The sequence below is a fragment of the Ascaphus truei genome, chromosome 7 (assembly GCF_040206685.1).
Source record: "Ascaphus truei isolate aAscTru1 chromosome 7, aAscTru1.hap1, whole genome shotgun sequence".
NCBI lineage: Eukaryota > Metazoa > Chordata > Amphibia > Anura > Ascaphidae > Ascaphus > Ascaphus truei.
The window spans coordinates 95,794,121-95,810,875 of NC_134489.1; the positions used below are offsets into that span (position 1 = coordinate 95,794,121).

The window sequence follows — 16,755 nt, forward strand, 5'->3', positions numbered from 1 at the left end:
AAGGTAGTGCTTCACGTTAAGTTCATTTTCGCTTTACATACATGCTCCGGTCCCATTGCGTACGTTAATGCGGCGTATGCCTTTAATGACTATTATGCATCTTACAAGGAGTGTTAGATTTAATGATCGTTAACTCAAAGAAGTGTGCGGTTTTTGCAGAAAACCGCAAACTTATTTGCAAAAAACCTGTTCACTCAAGACGTGTTGCAGGCAGGTTACATGAACAATGTTTATAATCACATTGGTCATGTGATCTAGTTCTTTTTACTAAAAGTACTGAAAATCTGTTTGCAAAAAACAGCAATATTTAGCATTTTTTTTAACAATTAGCTGTATTTTACAACCTAAAAAAATGAAAACGATAAAGTGCCATTTCTGTGAAATGGCAAAAATTACTACAATTTGGCTGAAAAGCTTGCAAACCGATTTCCCTACTGTTTGCACATCTCTCCTAAACACGAATATACAGGGATACAGAGTGGGATAATGTTTGTTGACCCCTGGGCCCTACGGAATATGCCGTAAAACATTAGAATAAAACAGTATTCTTTATTAATTTGAATTGCGCTGAACTCTTTCCGAGCTACGGGAAGGAGAGGTCCGGAACACTGACAGCAGATATACAACCTTCAATAATGAATGTATGCTTTGTTTCTTCATACTAACAAGCCTAAAATGAAAAGGTTAATTTGTAGTTTAAAAAAAAACCATGCATGAGAAAAATTACCTCTGAGCAGAAAGAAACAGCCAACTAGAAACACTGCTCTTCGTCTATCACCTGTGTAGTCATGCCTAACAATGCCTACTGTCATCTCTCCTGCTGGCCGCAAGACCTGGTAAGTTACAGGAGTGCCAGCAGTAATTATGGAGGTTTGCCCTCACACCCTGGTGAGGTGCCCTGTGTACGGATGGGAGTGGCTACAGGTTCTGAGTCCATTGTTAGTGACCTCAGAGATGTGCCTGCCTCTTCAGGTATATAAGGCACTGCACTGCCTAAAGTTAGTGCGTGTGTGGTTGCTGCGAAGTTAATGGTGCAAGGGGAAGCAGCCAGTTAAAGGTGCCCACTAGTGCATTAACTAGTGGCCTCAAGTTAAATCAAGTCGGAGAAGGCCAACTGTGTCCAGGGACCTGGCACAGGGGTGATCTCCCTACGGGGAGAGGTAATCCCACTCCATTGGGAGGGCGTACCTATTGAAGGGAATCACGGAGAATGTGTGGCTGAGACGTTTCACTGCAAAGGGCAGCTCGCCCACCTCTGGTACAATAAAGATGACTTGTGCAAAGAGAACCCCCTGGTGTGAGTTTGCAATTACTCTCCTGGGGCCCTCACCACCAAGAAGGAGTTCCTCATCAGGACCATCTACCTGCATCTGCATAGATCCTGATGAGGTGGAGGCGCTGCACGTAATATGAGTAGGACTCGTCACCAACTACCCCAGATACCTGTCTTGCTTGACATCCCCCAATACCATCAAGCGGGAGACTAAGGAGTCCTGTTGCCTACAGGTGCACCACCATACACAGACATGTAACGGGGCTGGATAGACCACAGGGGCCAATGTGAGATTGGGTGGGTCAGACCAGACATGAACAGGCGTTACACCTGTAACATCTTATTCTTGTACTAACTGAAGCTTGGGGTTGAAAATAATGCCTCAAAATAAATATATTGAGACTGCCAGAATCCTGTGCCGGGAACTGTATTTTCACACAAGGATCTTATGCTATTTTCAGTGCTTACAAACCAGCATTCAATCAGAAGAACAAAAGAACATCACATGTATTTTCAATTCACATGGTGAAGACTGTGTGATCTTGAGTATTAGTAATAAACCCCTTTTTAGGTTTCGATATGGTAGAGAGTTAGTTATTTGACTGAACACATTTTATAGTCTCCAGCCATTATTTTATAGCCGACACAACATTATGAATACAAAAGCTAAAGAAGTAGTGACAATTCGGTGGTCTTCGAGTGGTAAAAAGATTTATTAATACAAAGATCGACGTTTCGGTCCGAACCAAAATGTAAACTTTGTGTAACCCCCACTCCCCGGGCCAATCGCAGATCGGGCCCCCTAAGGTGTACTTGGGTCTGGCTACATGTCTTTGTGTGGTGCATACCTGCTGGCAACAGGAGGGCCTGGGTCTCCCGCGATGACATTGGGGATAACAGGAACAGGTTTCTGGGGTGGATGCCTTCATTCTTATTCACTGGTGCAGCGCCTCCATCTTTAGTAAGCCCCAGGAATGTGGGGTGAAATCCTTACCAATAGTGTTCCCACACAGGGATGAGAGATTCCAGTCTCACACAGGTTTGTCTTTCTTTAAAAGCAGCAGTCTTTATTCACAGCAGCAGCAGCAGCAACAGCAGACAGGTACAGGATGACCCACTCTGATTGCTCTCCTTTAGGATGGTCCCTCTCTGCCACCACTCTGAATCAAGGGCATCCAGAGTGGGGCTAACTCTTCCTCCACCCCCTAAGCAGGGTGAGAGGTACTTGTCCACCTCCCTACACTATGGTTGGATCAGCTCTACTCATGAGCTGATCACTCTCCTCCAACTGTAACTCACCAACCTCAGCTCATTAACTAACACTGTCTCACTCCTAACTTCTGGTCACTAAATAGGAAGTGCACTGCTCTTTTATGATATCAGCAGGCACCGCCCCTGTGTCTCTTGCTTTGACACAGTCAGGTGACCTACCTCCACCACTCAGGGCAAGTGCTTGAAGTGGGGGAAACCCTTGATAACTCCTGGCAACCTGCCCTTACCAGGGATTATACCAGGAGGAGGATAGAACCATAGCCCCATTTCTTACCAGGGCTACATTTGTATTAATCTTTTTACCATTTGAAGACCACCACCTCTATATTCTTCGTACTACTAGTGGTTCTGTGACCACGCATGGCTGCTATTGTTGAGTAACTGTGGCATCCATGATACATACCGTGCAATTCAAAATCCGTTCCACCGTGTGAAATCCCATTCATCCACCGTTTCAATCCACTTGGATGCATCCAAAACCGCCATTGGATACAAACCGCTGACGGATTTTAACAATCCATCCACGGATTCCGCAATCTACTGACGGATTTTAAGAATCCGCTGGAATCCACGAACCACAGGAACCGGCCGGACCGTGGCGGATCCCCATCCGCTTAAAAAAAAATGTGCTCATCACTAGTTACAGCTACTTTGCTTACAACTTCCATTCAAGCCTCATTGTGAATACACTGTCTGAATATCCTGCAGCGTCTGCTGCAATTGTATTTATCATCCTAAATGGATGTGCTTACAGTTTTCCCGGCCCCTACATGGCCATTTAACATGTTTCATGAACACTGGCACATGCATCTCATGGGAATCTGATAAATACCACTGGTATATACAGTATGTGCCACAGAGATACCGTCAGCCTTCCATGACATAGACCAGGGGGTGGTCAAAGCCAGTCCTCCAGGGTCACCAACAGGTCAGGTATTCAGGATATCCCTGCTTCAGCACAGGTGGCTCAATCTGTGGCTCCGTCTTTGACCTGACCTGTTGGTGGCCCTTGAGGACTGGAGTTGGCCACCCCTGACACAGACACTTATTACTATAATTAACTTCCTCCAACCCCACACATGTAGCTAGAATTCGAATGAAAAGTGTTGCATTTAGCATCAATCCTGCCTGATAACTGAATGTTGTTTTGCTTTGTGAGACTTGATAAATTGGCCACCAAAGCATAGCTTAATTAAAAAAATCTCCTTTGCAGCGATAATTAGTCATCTGTAAGATTCATCTTTATCATATGACTCATAACATTTTGGGTTGCGCAATTAGCAGCTCTAAAATTGATTCAATGAGAAATAATCATTTTGTAAATACACGTTGGAAAGGAGAAATATTACAGATACCCGCACAAATGTGATTATCTGAGTGTGGATTGCTTGCATCGCTTAATACATATCAGCATTGTATATATTGAATTTTTATAGTGGCATTGCTCCTCTTTTGTTCTGCTGAAGTCTGTAGAAGTATAAATTGACTTTCCAGAAAACCAATTACTTTAAGAGCAAATGGAATTTGCTTTATTCCTTTCCATTTTGTCTTAAGTACTAAGAAGTAGTGAACTTCATAACACACATTATATATGCTATGAAATGCATTTCAACACGAAAACATGTTCATTTTGGAAAACAGCTGTGTTTTCCAAACTTTTGCAAGCAAGCCATTAAAAACGGAAATATGTATTTCAGTTATCCAACTTTTGGTTAACCTACAATCTGCTTTATCTGACATACTCCCCTCCCCCCCCCCTTCTCACTTACCAGGCTTATGGCGGCGGCAGAAGAGGAGGACTGAAGACCACAGGAGTGGAACAGGAGGAAGACAGCTGGCGGCGGGAGAAGAGGACCATGTCAGAAGAGGGAAGAAGTTGAAACAGAGGGCGGCGGCAGGAGAAGACATGTAATCGGAGCAGGAGCAGAGCAGCACCGGAGAACAGCAGGGGAGGAACGCGCTGTAACACCGGAAGTTGACCAGCGTCTGTGCTGCTCTGCTCTGATAACGTCTTAACCTGACATGGTCCTCTTCTCCCACTGCCAGCTATCTTCGTCCTGTTCCGCTCCCGTTGTCTTCAGTCCTCCTCTTCTTCCACCGCCGGGAAGCCTGGTAAGTGAGGGGGGGGGAGAGGGTTGGCGCAAATGGATAACCCTTTCCGTATTATCCATAATTTTCGGTTATCCAACATGGTATTGGTCCCATTTAGGTCGGATAACCGAGACTCTACTGTACTTACAACTGCACACACAATTTGCCTTTCATTATTTAAATAGGTAATGCATTGTTTAAATGGTATTACATTTGAGTGAAAATCTCAATCTCAATCTATGTTTACACCAGAGTTTAAATAAAAATCGAAGTCATTTCAACTATTGGAATTTCTTAGATTGTAAGTTCTTTGGGGCAGGGTCACCCTTTGCCTTCTATTATTATTCACTTGCCACTTATACCCATAGTTTGCATTTTAATTTCCCTGTATTGTCATTTTGTAATGCCCCGCGTGCATGGTTGACACTGCACAAATAAGATTAAACATACATACTGTACATATATTTATATACTTTAAAAGCTGGTTAAGCGTTTAAACTCAGGACATATTCCAAGAACTCTGCTCGCTTCTCAATTACGCCACTGCTATGTGTAATTTGCATGTACAGTAGCATGTTTCTCATAATGGCCAGTGTCAATGAGATTAAGCACCTGGGCCAAGATTCACTAAACTCCGTTAGCCTCTTTTAAAGTGACATTAACCAAAGATAACGCCAGTTAATCATAATGCAGTATTCACTAAAGCAGGTAAAATCGAGAATTTAATTAGGTAAAAAAACATGTTATTATTTGTAACCTCGGTTATTCTAAATGATATTGAAATGTGCTCATTATAACTTGAAATATATTTACCTTATATTCTCTAAGATCTGTTAAATTTAAGTCCTGGGATAAAGAGGAGAGAACGAGAAAATGAGAGCGAGTCCTCAAAAGCTTATTTCACTGTCCGGAAGAGAGTGACACAAAGACTTAAATAGCGTCACGCTATTTACAGAGGATGCAGCAGCATTCTAATATTACATGATGCAAGTCCTACTCGAATGAGCTCACTTCTGGATGGTATTTTTTGCATACAATTACTTTAGGGAATAAAGAGTTCATTTAGAGAACATAATGGCCCCCCTTTTATTTTGCCTTTCCTCCCCCCTTTCCATACCCCCTCTTCCCCTCCCAAGTTTTTGGCTTCTTAGGCTGAGCCTATACTGTGTGCGATGGCGCTTGCACGCACCAAAGAACAAATTGCAGGATCCATTAGAGGCCGTTCTTTGTGCGCGTATAACGGAGCGTGATGGCACAACCGCGTTTTGAAAAGACCGAACATTTGTCTTTTGAAGCGGTGGCCGCATGACGGTAGCGACACTTGAGTGGTTCAGCCAATCACGGTGAACCAGCTCAATGACATCATAGCCACGCCCTCCCACCGCCTCAAACACTATGAGCAGAGATCGCTTGTGCTACAGCCGCGTGGCACAGTAAGCGGTCGCACTCTCACAAGCACGCAGAGTGTATGACCTCTGCCGTATTGTTCCTTTTTGTGCATTTCCATACTTATGTGGCTTGCCCGCCCTATTGTGTCCCTATCTTTTTTACCAGCACCCCTTCCGTTCTTTGTTCCCCCTGCGTGGCCCCTTTTTTCTGCAGTTTACACAGCTTTGTATTCTCTTTGCTTAGTGATCACAGCTGAGTATTCTCTCTATATGTCCTATATATCTCTGTGCTCGTTGTAGATTTCTGAGCTCACGTTACTGACCTGAGTGTTTGTATACACAGTGTAGGGTAGGGTGTCTCTTTCTATTGCTGATTCCCAGTTAATGACTTATTCTGATTCGTCTGTTCTCCTTTCTTATCTGCTTTTGAGTGTGGGTTCCCTACTCCTTTTTGTTTATATGTATTGAGAGGTCTAGGGATCCCCTTTGGGTTCCCTGCACCTTTCCTAAACTTCAGTTATTACCTTAGGAGTGTGTGTGTGTGTGTGTGTGTGTGTGTGTGTGTGTGTGTGTGTGTGTGTGTGTGTGTGTGTGTGTGTGTGTGTGTGTGTGTGTGTGTGTGTGTGTGTGTGTGTGTGTATTTACATACATAAATACATACATACACACTGAGGAGACCCATTAAGTTCGAAACAGTCTGACTGTGGGTGGGTGGATTTGCTGGCTATGCATCTTAACCCTGGCTTTGCTCCAAGCTATGACCATGCAGCAAGCTTAAGTCTATAGGGAACCATGTTTATGTTTTTGAAGCAAAAGGTGGCACTGTGTGCTCTTTTGCATGTCATTTCCCAGAATCCCTTGCTACAGTGGAAGTGCTGTGTGCTGGGTGATAATGGTGAAAGGCGGGGTTTCAGACCTGTCTAAGACATGCAAATGAGCATACAGTAATATTTCCATTAAATATTTATAAATATATATCTATATATAATCAAAAACGAATAGACGATACCATTCTGTGGCTAATGAAATGCTTTTATTTGTGCGAGCTTTCGAGATACACTGATCTCTTCTTCCGGCGGTGTTACAATGGATAAAGCAAGAAAGGTTTTTATTTAAAAACAGTGCATCTTATAATGTATCTGTAACTGATGCCTATCCCTCCCCATGTGCAGTATGCGATTTATGAATAAAGGTGTTAAATGGTCCCTGAATGTTAGTGATGTAAGAGTATGTTTGTGTAGGTATGTAAATATACATCTATAAAGCACCCACAGTGTATACAGCGCTTTACAAAAGGTGTGTGTGGAGTGGGAGTCTATACCTATGGTGTGGGTAGGTGTACAAATGTAAGAGGGTGTTACATTACTATTAGTGTGTGTAGATACCATGCGGTACCTATTGGTATATAGGGATAGAATTACATTGTACATTTGTATGTGTAAGAGACAGCTGCATGTGCATGTGCATGAAATGCCCAGGGGGCTGCTACTACATAGGTGAGACGGGACAGGGGCTAAACAAGAGAATGAATCTGCATCGCAACAGCATCACACGCGGAACAAGAGACAGTCCCATCGGCGAACATTTCTCTGACTCTGGCCATAAGATGAACGATCTGAAGGTGGCCATACTCAAAGCTAATCTTAGAACACCGAAAGAGAGACGGCTGTATGAATACAAATTTATGCAACTGTTCGGGACACTTAGTGGTGGCCTAAACCGAGACCGCAGCTTCATGAGTCACTACCCTGACACAAGAAAACCTCTTCCCATGAGTGCTAAAGGCCATGTCTATACATACTGCGCTATATGAATGCACACACAGCTGTCTCTTACACATCCATATGTACAATGTAATTGTATGCCTATATACCAATAGGGACCACATAGTGGCCTGCAAAATGTCTCTGTAAAGTGCTACGTAAAACTAGCAGCGTTATACAAGAACATGCTAATATTATTATTATTATTATTAATTATACATTGGTACTTGGGTTACTGAAGGGAATTGTAAGGGAACATTATGTTTCCCCTAGCTAACCCTCTCACTCTATAGTGTAGTATAATACATACAGATTGTTTTTTAGACATCTTGTGAGATATATTTTAATTAGGATTATGGTGTTTATATATTTTTCTATATAAAATAACATTGATTTTTTAGAGTGCGCCCATGTAAGTGAGCCTATGTCTTCTTTCACTTTGTTAGGAGTTGTTTTGTAAATATTTGAATACACTTCTAATTTTGTAATTTTTTTGTGCCGAGTGGATAACATCGCTGTAAATTCATTTGTTCCCCTTGTGTGTTAATATCATTTGTAAGAGAGTCGTGGATTGTATTTACATTTGAGCACATCTGGTGGATATTAGTAACGTTTCATTTAATTTAACTACGAATACGTAAATAAGTCTTATCTTGATGCTGCAGTAAATCTACTTGCATACAGTAGCTCTCGTCACATTATGATAGATTATTAATGTTTAATATTCAGTAATATTCCATTATAAACTCATTAGGGAAACAAGCCATTTTCTGCATCCCAAATTGACGCCAGATACCATCATCTGTTTATATAGTACTGAATTAATGTTTAGATTTGGACAAAGTTTACCTTTTTTTATTTTAAATTTTTTTATTTTATTATTATTATTATTATACAGTGGTTTTGAAACAACATTTTTACATAGAACCAAAAAGGTTATATAGGAAAGAAACTCTATAAATCAGCAGTCTTCTCTTTGTAAAATATTCATTTTAAATGGTATTGTTCTGGTTGACCCATCTGCACTACCTTCACTGCACTCGAGAAATAGCTTTAATTAGTGGGATATTAACTCTTTCAAAAAGTTGCTATTTAATATCAACTACATTTGTCCAGATATTTTTTCTTAACTCATTTGTATGAGTTTAGTTCCCAGTTCAAAAGTAAGCAAGTCCGTGTATTTATTTTGTTAATTCATAAAATAATTTATCAGGAAGAAAAAACATTGAGAGTTACCTCTCGTTTTCAAGTATGTCCAGGGTACAAAATAATAAGTTGGCATTACAATTCACTTAAAACAGGTTTGAACAGTAACTGTAAGTAACACATATATCATGAAACTGTAGTGACTGAGCAGTGGGTTTCTTTACAGAATGTGGAACCAGCTATGTAAGGCTGCGCGTATACTGCCCGGCGATGCAACGTCGCGCCACAACAAATACATTGAATCCATTGCATGCACTTATAGTAAGCGCGAAGGCGAAGGAGCGACCAAAAATGTGATTTTGAGAGAGACAGTCGCCACATGTGACTGTCTCTACACCAATCACAGACCGCCTATTTTACACTGCACTCTGCCCTCCCCCTTCGTGACGTCACTGGCCTTGTTGCCAGCATCGTCGCTCAAAACAAAAGTTCAACTTTCGCCAGTGGCGACGGCATCGGTCGCGTCGCCGTCCCCGGCACTATAAACGCAGCCTAAAAAGGCACTTGATAAATGAATCTTCACAGCATCCAGTACTAGCTTTGTTTCTGGTGAAATACTACTTGTTTCTATAGTTTATTGGGGCTTTTGGGGGTTGAGCAATCAGTATGCATTCACTTTCTAATGAGGAACACCGAAGTCAAGCTGGTTTATTACATAAGAGCAATTATGCTCAAAATGACATTATAGGGGCTAGTCTCATAGCTCCGAAACGGTCATTGCCAAACCGCATGGTTTGACATGTTCAGGAGTGAAATGAAATCTGAGAAAAAAAACTATTCTCTATTGCAAACCACTTCTTCTAAACTGCTTCTAAAAAAAGTGACAAACTACATGGCCTAACAGCCAGTCCACAAAGATCGTACTTACTTTAGAAGCAGAATTACCTGAGGTGGTGCTAACTCCATCCCCAGTCTGACTTAGGAGTCTTGCTCTCTCACCCAAACCCATATGTCAGGCTGTGGATGTAACACACGATACCAATCTCGCCCCCCTTGAGGTTGCGTGACAAAAATGCGAGTTTTTAGAAGCGGTTTCCATAACGGAGCTACGAGAATAACTGTTTTAGTAAAAAAGAAATGTGAGTTGGAGGCTTTTTTGACAAACCAATTGGATTTGCTGAGCCAGAGTGAAACCGCTTCTAAAAAAGCCTTTTCCACACAAATTGGACATGCGAGAAGGACTTACAGAATAGCAAAGAATGCAATTTGAAAGGGATCTTTGGAAGCGGTTTGTCACACTTCGGAGCTACTAGAAAAGGCCACATTGATGCCATCATGGACTTGTTGTGTCACTTTATTCTTCTGCAGTGCTGCTACTTTTTAAACTACACATTGACCATGTATGTCAGAAACTAGTAGGGAAAAATATTCCAGGGGGATATAGAGAAAAACTCGGAGATAAGTGGTTTCGTGGTAGTGGCATTGTTGCTTAAATGGAAGAACCCTTTGGAAAACTAAATGTCCCACAACTGCAAAACGGGATCTCTTTCATATTTGTCACACCCTCCAGGTGGGGGTTTCATTGTCATTTCAAAAGTCTAGGTACAGAAGCATTTACACTATCAGAACTATCTACAAATGAAACAATAAAATGTAACAACAAAGAGAAGATTTAGGGGCAGTAGCAACATAACTAGATTCATTGCACCTTGTGACACATCTTTTAAGGGACCAACATGAGTTCTCCATTTATTCATTTACAGTATATAGCGAGACTTCACAAGTCTCTTCTAGTGTACACCTGGTCCCATAAAAGGTACTATAACCTCCAAAGAATGTACAGATGGCGGGTCGTTATTGTACCCACTAACACGTATTGGCAGGAAATCCATAATGCGATATTTCAGAGAGGCTCCATTTAAACAAACAGAATACGCACCACAAGTCATGAGGGATATCTGTGAATGTCTAACGAGCTAGCGGGTACAACAACGTCCCCTGCATCTGTACACTTCTCCACGACCTACGGTTACAAGAACTTTGAAGATTGCTGCAATAGACAGAAATAGAATAACTCTCCGCCCTCTGGGAAAACTGGAGTTACCTGTGTTTTACGTACAGTAGCCAAAATAAGATACAGCAGCTGAGATTTGCCTTCTGTTTCCTAGAAAATATGCAGAATCCCTTTTTTAGCCCATGCTTTGAGAGTGCATTCAGATAAGCACAATATCATAAACATTTACATGATGGGGAGCGTGACAGGGTAAGCAGCTCTTTCTCTGAGCTCAGTCGAAGACTGAGCCACTAATTGAGCCACCTGTGCTGAAGCTTGGCTATCCTTTAACCCTGACCTGTTGGGACGTTTTGAGTTCAGCACCCCTGGTTTAGAGCATTGGCTTTAAAGTGTCAGTTTGGATTTATTTTTGACGCCTGCGTTATTGTTGGTCTCTGTATGTCTTCTGTGACAGTCATGGACTCTGTATGTCAGCAGGTTGCAGTATGCAGGCTTTCCAGGGTGCGAGAGGTTAATGTCTCTGGAGAGGCAGGGTGCAGATGCACCCAATTCAGACTGAACTGATTGCAAGGTGCTTTATATGGCAGTCAGCAAGCTGCCAGAGCTGAGAGACTTTTCCCCAATCAGTAGTACACTGGTTGGTACGGTTCCCCCGGCCTGCTGGGACCCACACCCAGGAACCTGAACCCCAGCCCGCGGAGGTAGCAGGGCTGCCTTTCTGCAAGGTGCCGCAGTATCCACGGGGATAACCTGGAGTCTCTTGGAATGTTAAGGACTATATATTTTGAATTTAATAGTTTGCAGTGTTTATAACTGGAAGTTGGCCTACTTACCCAGTTGGTCAGTCAGTGCCATGGATGTTTAGTTAGCCTCCCTACTGTGGAGAAGGCTTTTGTTTTATGGTTTGTTTTTCCTTAAAGTGGCAGTGTCCAATATGGTGTTTTTTATGTGGAAAAATAAAATCACTGAAGCGTTTATGAAGGCCTAAAATATACTGTGCACTCTTACTGACCCTCTGTCTTGCCATACTCCCCTTATACAAATGAAATTGCCACCCTTTCATGCCCAAGATTCTAACTCCCAACAGCATTTCTCTCTATACTGTATGCAAAGAGGGAAATTAGCAAAATTGTCAAATACTATATTTCTGCAACAAGGAAAATAAAGTTCTAAAAAGTTCAACCTCGGTTGGTTTTCTTTCCTCCCCTGCTATGCCTTGTTAGTTGGTATAGTCCATTGCTTGTTCCTGCTTGGACAGGAAAGCATGCTTCCTTTTGGAGCCAGCAGCCATCAGGAGCAGTCTGTTATCCCATCTCCTGGTAGAAATGATCATAATTAACCTCTCCCTCTTTTCTGCCACCTATCCCAGTTCCCCTCTTTTGTTATTGTTGCCTTTTCAATTCAAGAACAAAATAAAAGAAGGACTTTGTGTTCATCTATGGGGAGTTAACTACCTGTCTCTAGCACTTGCCACAGTGTGCTTGAGTCAGAATATAGACTCTGTTTGCTGCTCACCTTTGTTTTGAGTTTGACTCTATATTAGCTTTTGCTTAGAGGCGCAAACACCCTGTGCGAGCCACAGAACTGTTCTTGAAAGGCAAAGGTTTTTGGAACAGTGGAGCCAATGAGTCGTCCTTTATAGACGTGGGTGTCCTGGTTCACACACCCACTGCTCGCCCTGATTCAGACATCTTTGAACCTGGCGATTTGTACATTGGAAGGATTGACACGAGTTGGGGAACGCTGATCTAATTATCTCTATCGCTACACTATTCTATTGAAACCCTTTTTCATACTGTACCCGAGGGTGTTTGCACCTCCAACCTAAACATTAGATTTGGACAGATGAGGAGATCATGAACTAAAAGCTGCACCCCTGCAGGATTTGTATTTAACATATTTTTTTCCGTCCATGTATATTTTACCGCATAAGTATATCTTTTGCGCTTTTGTGTGTTCACTTCACATTAGTCATACCTTGGTGGCATATAAAAAAAAAATCTAATAATACTTGAAGTAGACAAACCAATATAATATATATCAATAGACTAGAAAGTCTACCAACCACAATTAAAAAATCAAGTGATAAATCAAATAAATATGATGTGTCCTGTGCACAGTTGTCACATAATTAAATGCTAAATTACTCTGACCAGATTTAAGTTGGAAACTGAAACATTTTTATATTTAGAGCAAAAATCTATATTTATCAAGATAAATATTAGATCATTTAATTACCGATAACCTGGTATCTGCAGTTTAAAATCACTGGTAATAAAAAAATAATTATGTTTTATTCCCATGAAAACCAGGTGTTAAACGAATAAATTGTACCTTGAGGTATAGGGATATTTGTGTTACTGTAACATTTGTGTTTCTATAGCGACAGAATGAAAACAGAAAAAGAATTGGGCCATAGCATGATACCATTTAACAAAGTGCGAGTGAAAGAAAGATTGAAGACTTGAGTCCATGTGTCACCTCTAATAAGGATGTCAGTGCAACATCTGGATGCAGCAGAGGAGTAACTATACCCAATTAAAGTGTGCTATGCTCGTGTGCCGACAGGATAAGGCATGCTACAAATGGGGCACAGGGTGTTGGTGGCTTATGTATTATAGTCACCAAGTTAGCTTAATGTAGATGTATTACTAGGTAAAAACGTATTTATTTATTCATATGAATTTGTTGAGGGATGTTGCTGCCTATGTAAAATTAAACAGTTATATATCCAATTTTTAAGCTTTTTAACATGGCAGCCACCTGTATACCAGATATTATTTGAGATTTCTTATCAATAAACCATAATCAATTCTAAAGCACACACAATATATCTATATACATGAATATACTGTATATATATATATATACATATATATATATATATATATATATATATATATATATATATATAAATACTGTACTTCCAAGTGCATCCCTATATTTCCTGACATTGGCAAATATGTGGTATTACTGCTTTCATTTTTAAAGCTGTTTATTGTCTCGCTTTCTCTTCCTACAGAACTTCTTTTCACTGGCCTTATTATTATATAAATATATCCATCACTCCCAGTGTCACCCGCCAAATGAAGCCCTGCCTGTTATTTTAAGATCTCAAATATTTAACATGTATTTCATTTTCTTTAAAATATTGTGTTTCTTCAATAAAAGTAATCCACAAACAAATGATTACACGCTAAGCACATGCTGTACAGTATGAGCTTATCTGAGAAAGTTTGTATTAGTCACAAAGCACACCTCACCTGATTCCTAAGATCCAGTTTTGGGCATGGGCTACCTCCATTGTAAGGTTTTTCTTTTAACCATTTGGACCTAATTGTAACTCCAGTTCCACAAGAAGAACAAGGAGACCAACTTGACCAGTCACTCAACTTGCAGTCAAAGGGACAGGGAATGACACATCTTTCCTCCGTGTAACCTGCAACACACATGTAGAGAAGATGCTTTAGACAATAACAACATCAGTAATACATTACTCCAGGGACTGGCCAACTCCAGTTCTCAAGGGTCACCAACAGGTCAGGTTTTCAGAATATCCCTGCTTCAGCACAGGTGGCTGTCTTTGACTGAGCCATCCGTGATGAAGCAGGGATATCCTTAAAACCTGACCTGTTGGTGGCCCTTCAGGACTGGAGTTGGGCCAACTCTGCTCTAGGGTGAATTATATTGACGTTTTTATCCAACAGAAAAGGTGCACAAAGTGTCCATTTCATCAGCATACCTTGATCAGGCAGACACAGAACAAGGTGAAACTGAAGCAGCCGCCCTTAGTGCAGATGAGTACAGATGTGGGCGATGTTTCTGACTTCCGGTTCACAAAAAATGTTTGCCTTTTTCTAAAGATTCTCATATCCGTGAAAATTCTAGCCAAATCCTGTTCAGTTTTGCCATCTTGTGCGAAAGTTTCCCACACCTCTACAGATGAGTTATTCGCGGACAGATGCAGCCAATGTTATAGCAGCCCGTGGTGCGCTCACGCGGGTGAAATGGTGCAAAAGCCCTGTCCATTCTCGTGCATGGCTCATTAAAACCAATGGCCGCTTCTTCCGTGTGTATGTCCCGCTGCGGTGTGCCACAGGTTGCAGTAAAGTTGGCTGCATATGTAGATAGATATATTGGGCCATATTTTTCTAAACGGTGCTACTCCATAAAACACATCACAGCCTGTTCACTTTGTAGCACTGCTTCGTAAAAATGGGCCCAAATCTGTGGTTCCACATTTTATTGGGAAGGGCTGTAAGAAAACACTATGGTCATGTTTTGTTATAAAATTTTATAAAAGTAGCATTGGTGAAAAATATGTTAAAAAAAAAGAAAAAAAGAAGCTAAATGTTAAAGAAAAATGTGGGGTAAGTGACTATATAAATAAAAAGGGGAAAAGAGCAATGTTGACAAATGGAGCTGGGATGTGATTTCATATTGTTGGAAAAGCCAAGAAAAAGGAAAATGTTACTATACTAATTCATAGTGGCATTGTAGCAAAGGTAAAAAAAAGAAAACATTTGTCAATTGAGTTAAAGCTGCAGTTCAAGGTGCTGTTTAAAAAAAAAATATATATATATATATATATATATATATATATATATATATATATATATATATATATATATATATATTCCCCATTCAATATGTGCATCAATACAATCTGCACACTGACAAGTGATTAGCTAAGCTGCAGATTGATCCGTTCTCCTATAATCGATCGCTTGCTCAGGGCTATTTAATTCAGTTCTTGCACAGCATTGTGGGCAATGTAGTCCAGCAATATTATGCGACTGGGCAGTTACTAGATACAATTGGTGCACTGCTAGAGATAGGGTGGGGCTCAAGAGCCAGAGCCTATCAGAAGGGAAAGGGTCTATCACTTTGGAAATTCTTCCTACATTAGAAACATTAAAAATCGCTTTAAAACATTTTTTTTTATGCTACTTCTCATAGTACAGAACTGATTAATTTAAAAAAAAACAAAAGAAACACATGTAGGATATTGCTTGAACTGCTGCTTTAATTCTATATTTTATACTCTACTACAATTTCTATGTGTTATTTTGCTCATTAACGAGAGTAATAAGTCTGTACAGTGTATGCTCTGCGTATCCTTTACATGCGACCTACAATATTACTACCGGATATCTAGCTCCATATGATCTCATTGGCCACAATATGATTATCACAAGTGCCCAACTCTTGTGCCTTGTAGTTATGGAACAATCTCATTCTTACCTTTTTTAACACTGATTTTTTTTAGGAGTCTACACAGTAAACCCAACCTTTAAGTCCCGCTTCTTATTTAAGGTTTTTACCATCTGTCAACATTTCTCAGATGCTTGTGACTTAATAACCCTTTACTGGTGTATCTTTGTTAGCGAGTGTACATGATGCAAGCACCACATCAGCCATCAAGTACACACGAGCTATCTAGTACATACAGCAGCTACTGTATCTAGTACACATGAGCTATCTAGTACACATGAGATATCTAGTAAATACAGCAGCTACTGTATCTAGTACACATGAGCTATCTAGTACACATGAGATATCTAGTACATACAGCAGCTACTGTATCTAGTACACATGAGCTATCTAGTACACATGAGATATCTAGTACATACAGCAGCTACTGTATCTAGTACACATGAGCTATGTAGTACACATGAGCTATCCAGTATGCACAACAGCTACTCTATTTAGTACAAAGCAGCAATCTAGTATCTGTATATAAAGTATGTGTTCATTTTTAAGATGTAACACAAAATTAACTAGGACAAACGCAGAAAAATGATAAAT

General features: G+C 40.7%; 1 protein-coding gene across 1 annotated transcript in view; it reads right to left on the reverse strand.

Moving 5' to 3' along the window:
• Positions 1 to 16,755, reverse strand: part of THSD7B (thrombospondin type 1 domain containing 7B) — a 395,203-nt gene that overhangs the window by 94,465 nt on the left and 283,983 nt on the right. The window contains exon 16 of the mRNA XM_075609482.1: positions 14,211 to 14,386. Coding sequence (XP_075465597.1) covers positions 14,211 to 14,386 — 176 coding nt within the window. The remainder of the gene's footprint in view (positions 1 to 14,210; positions 14,387 to 16,755) is intronic.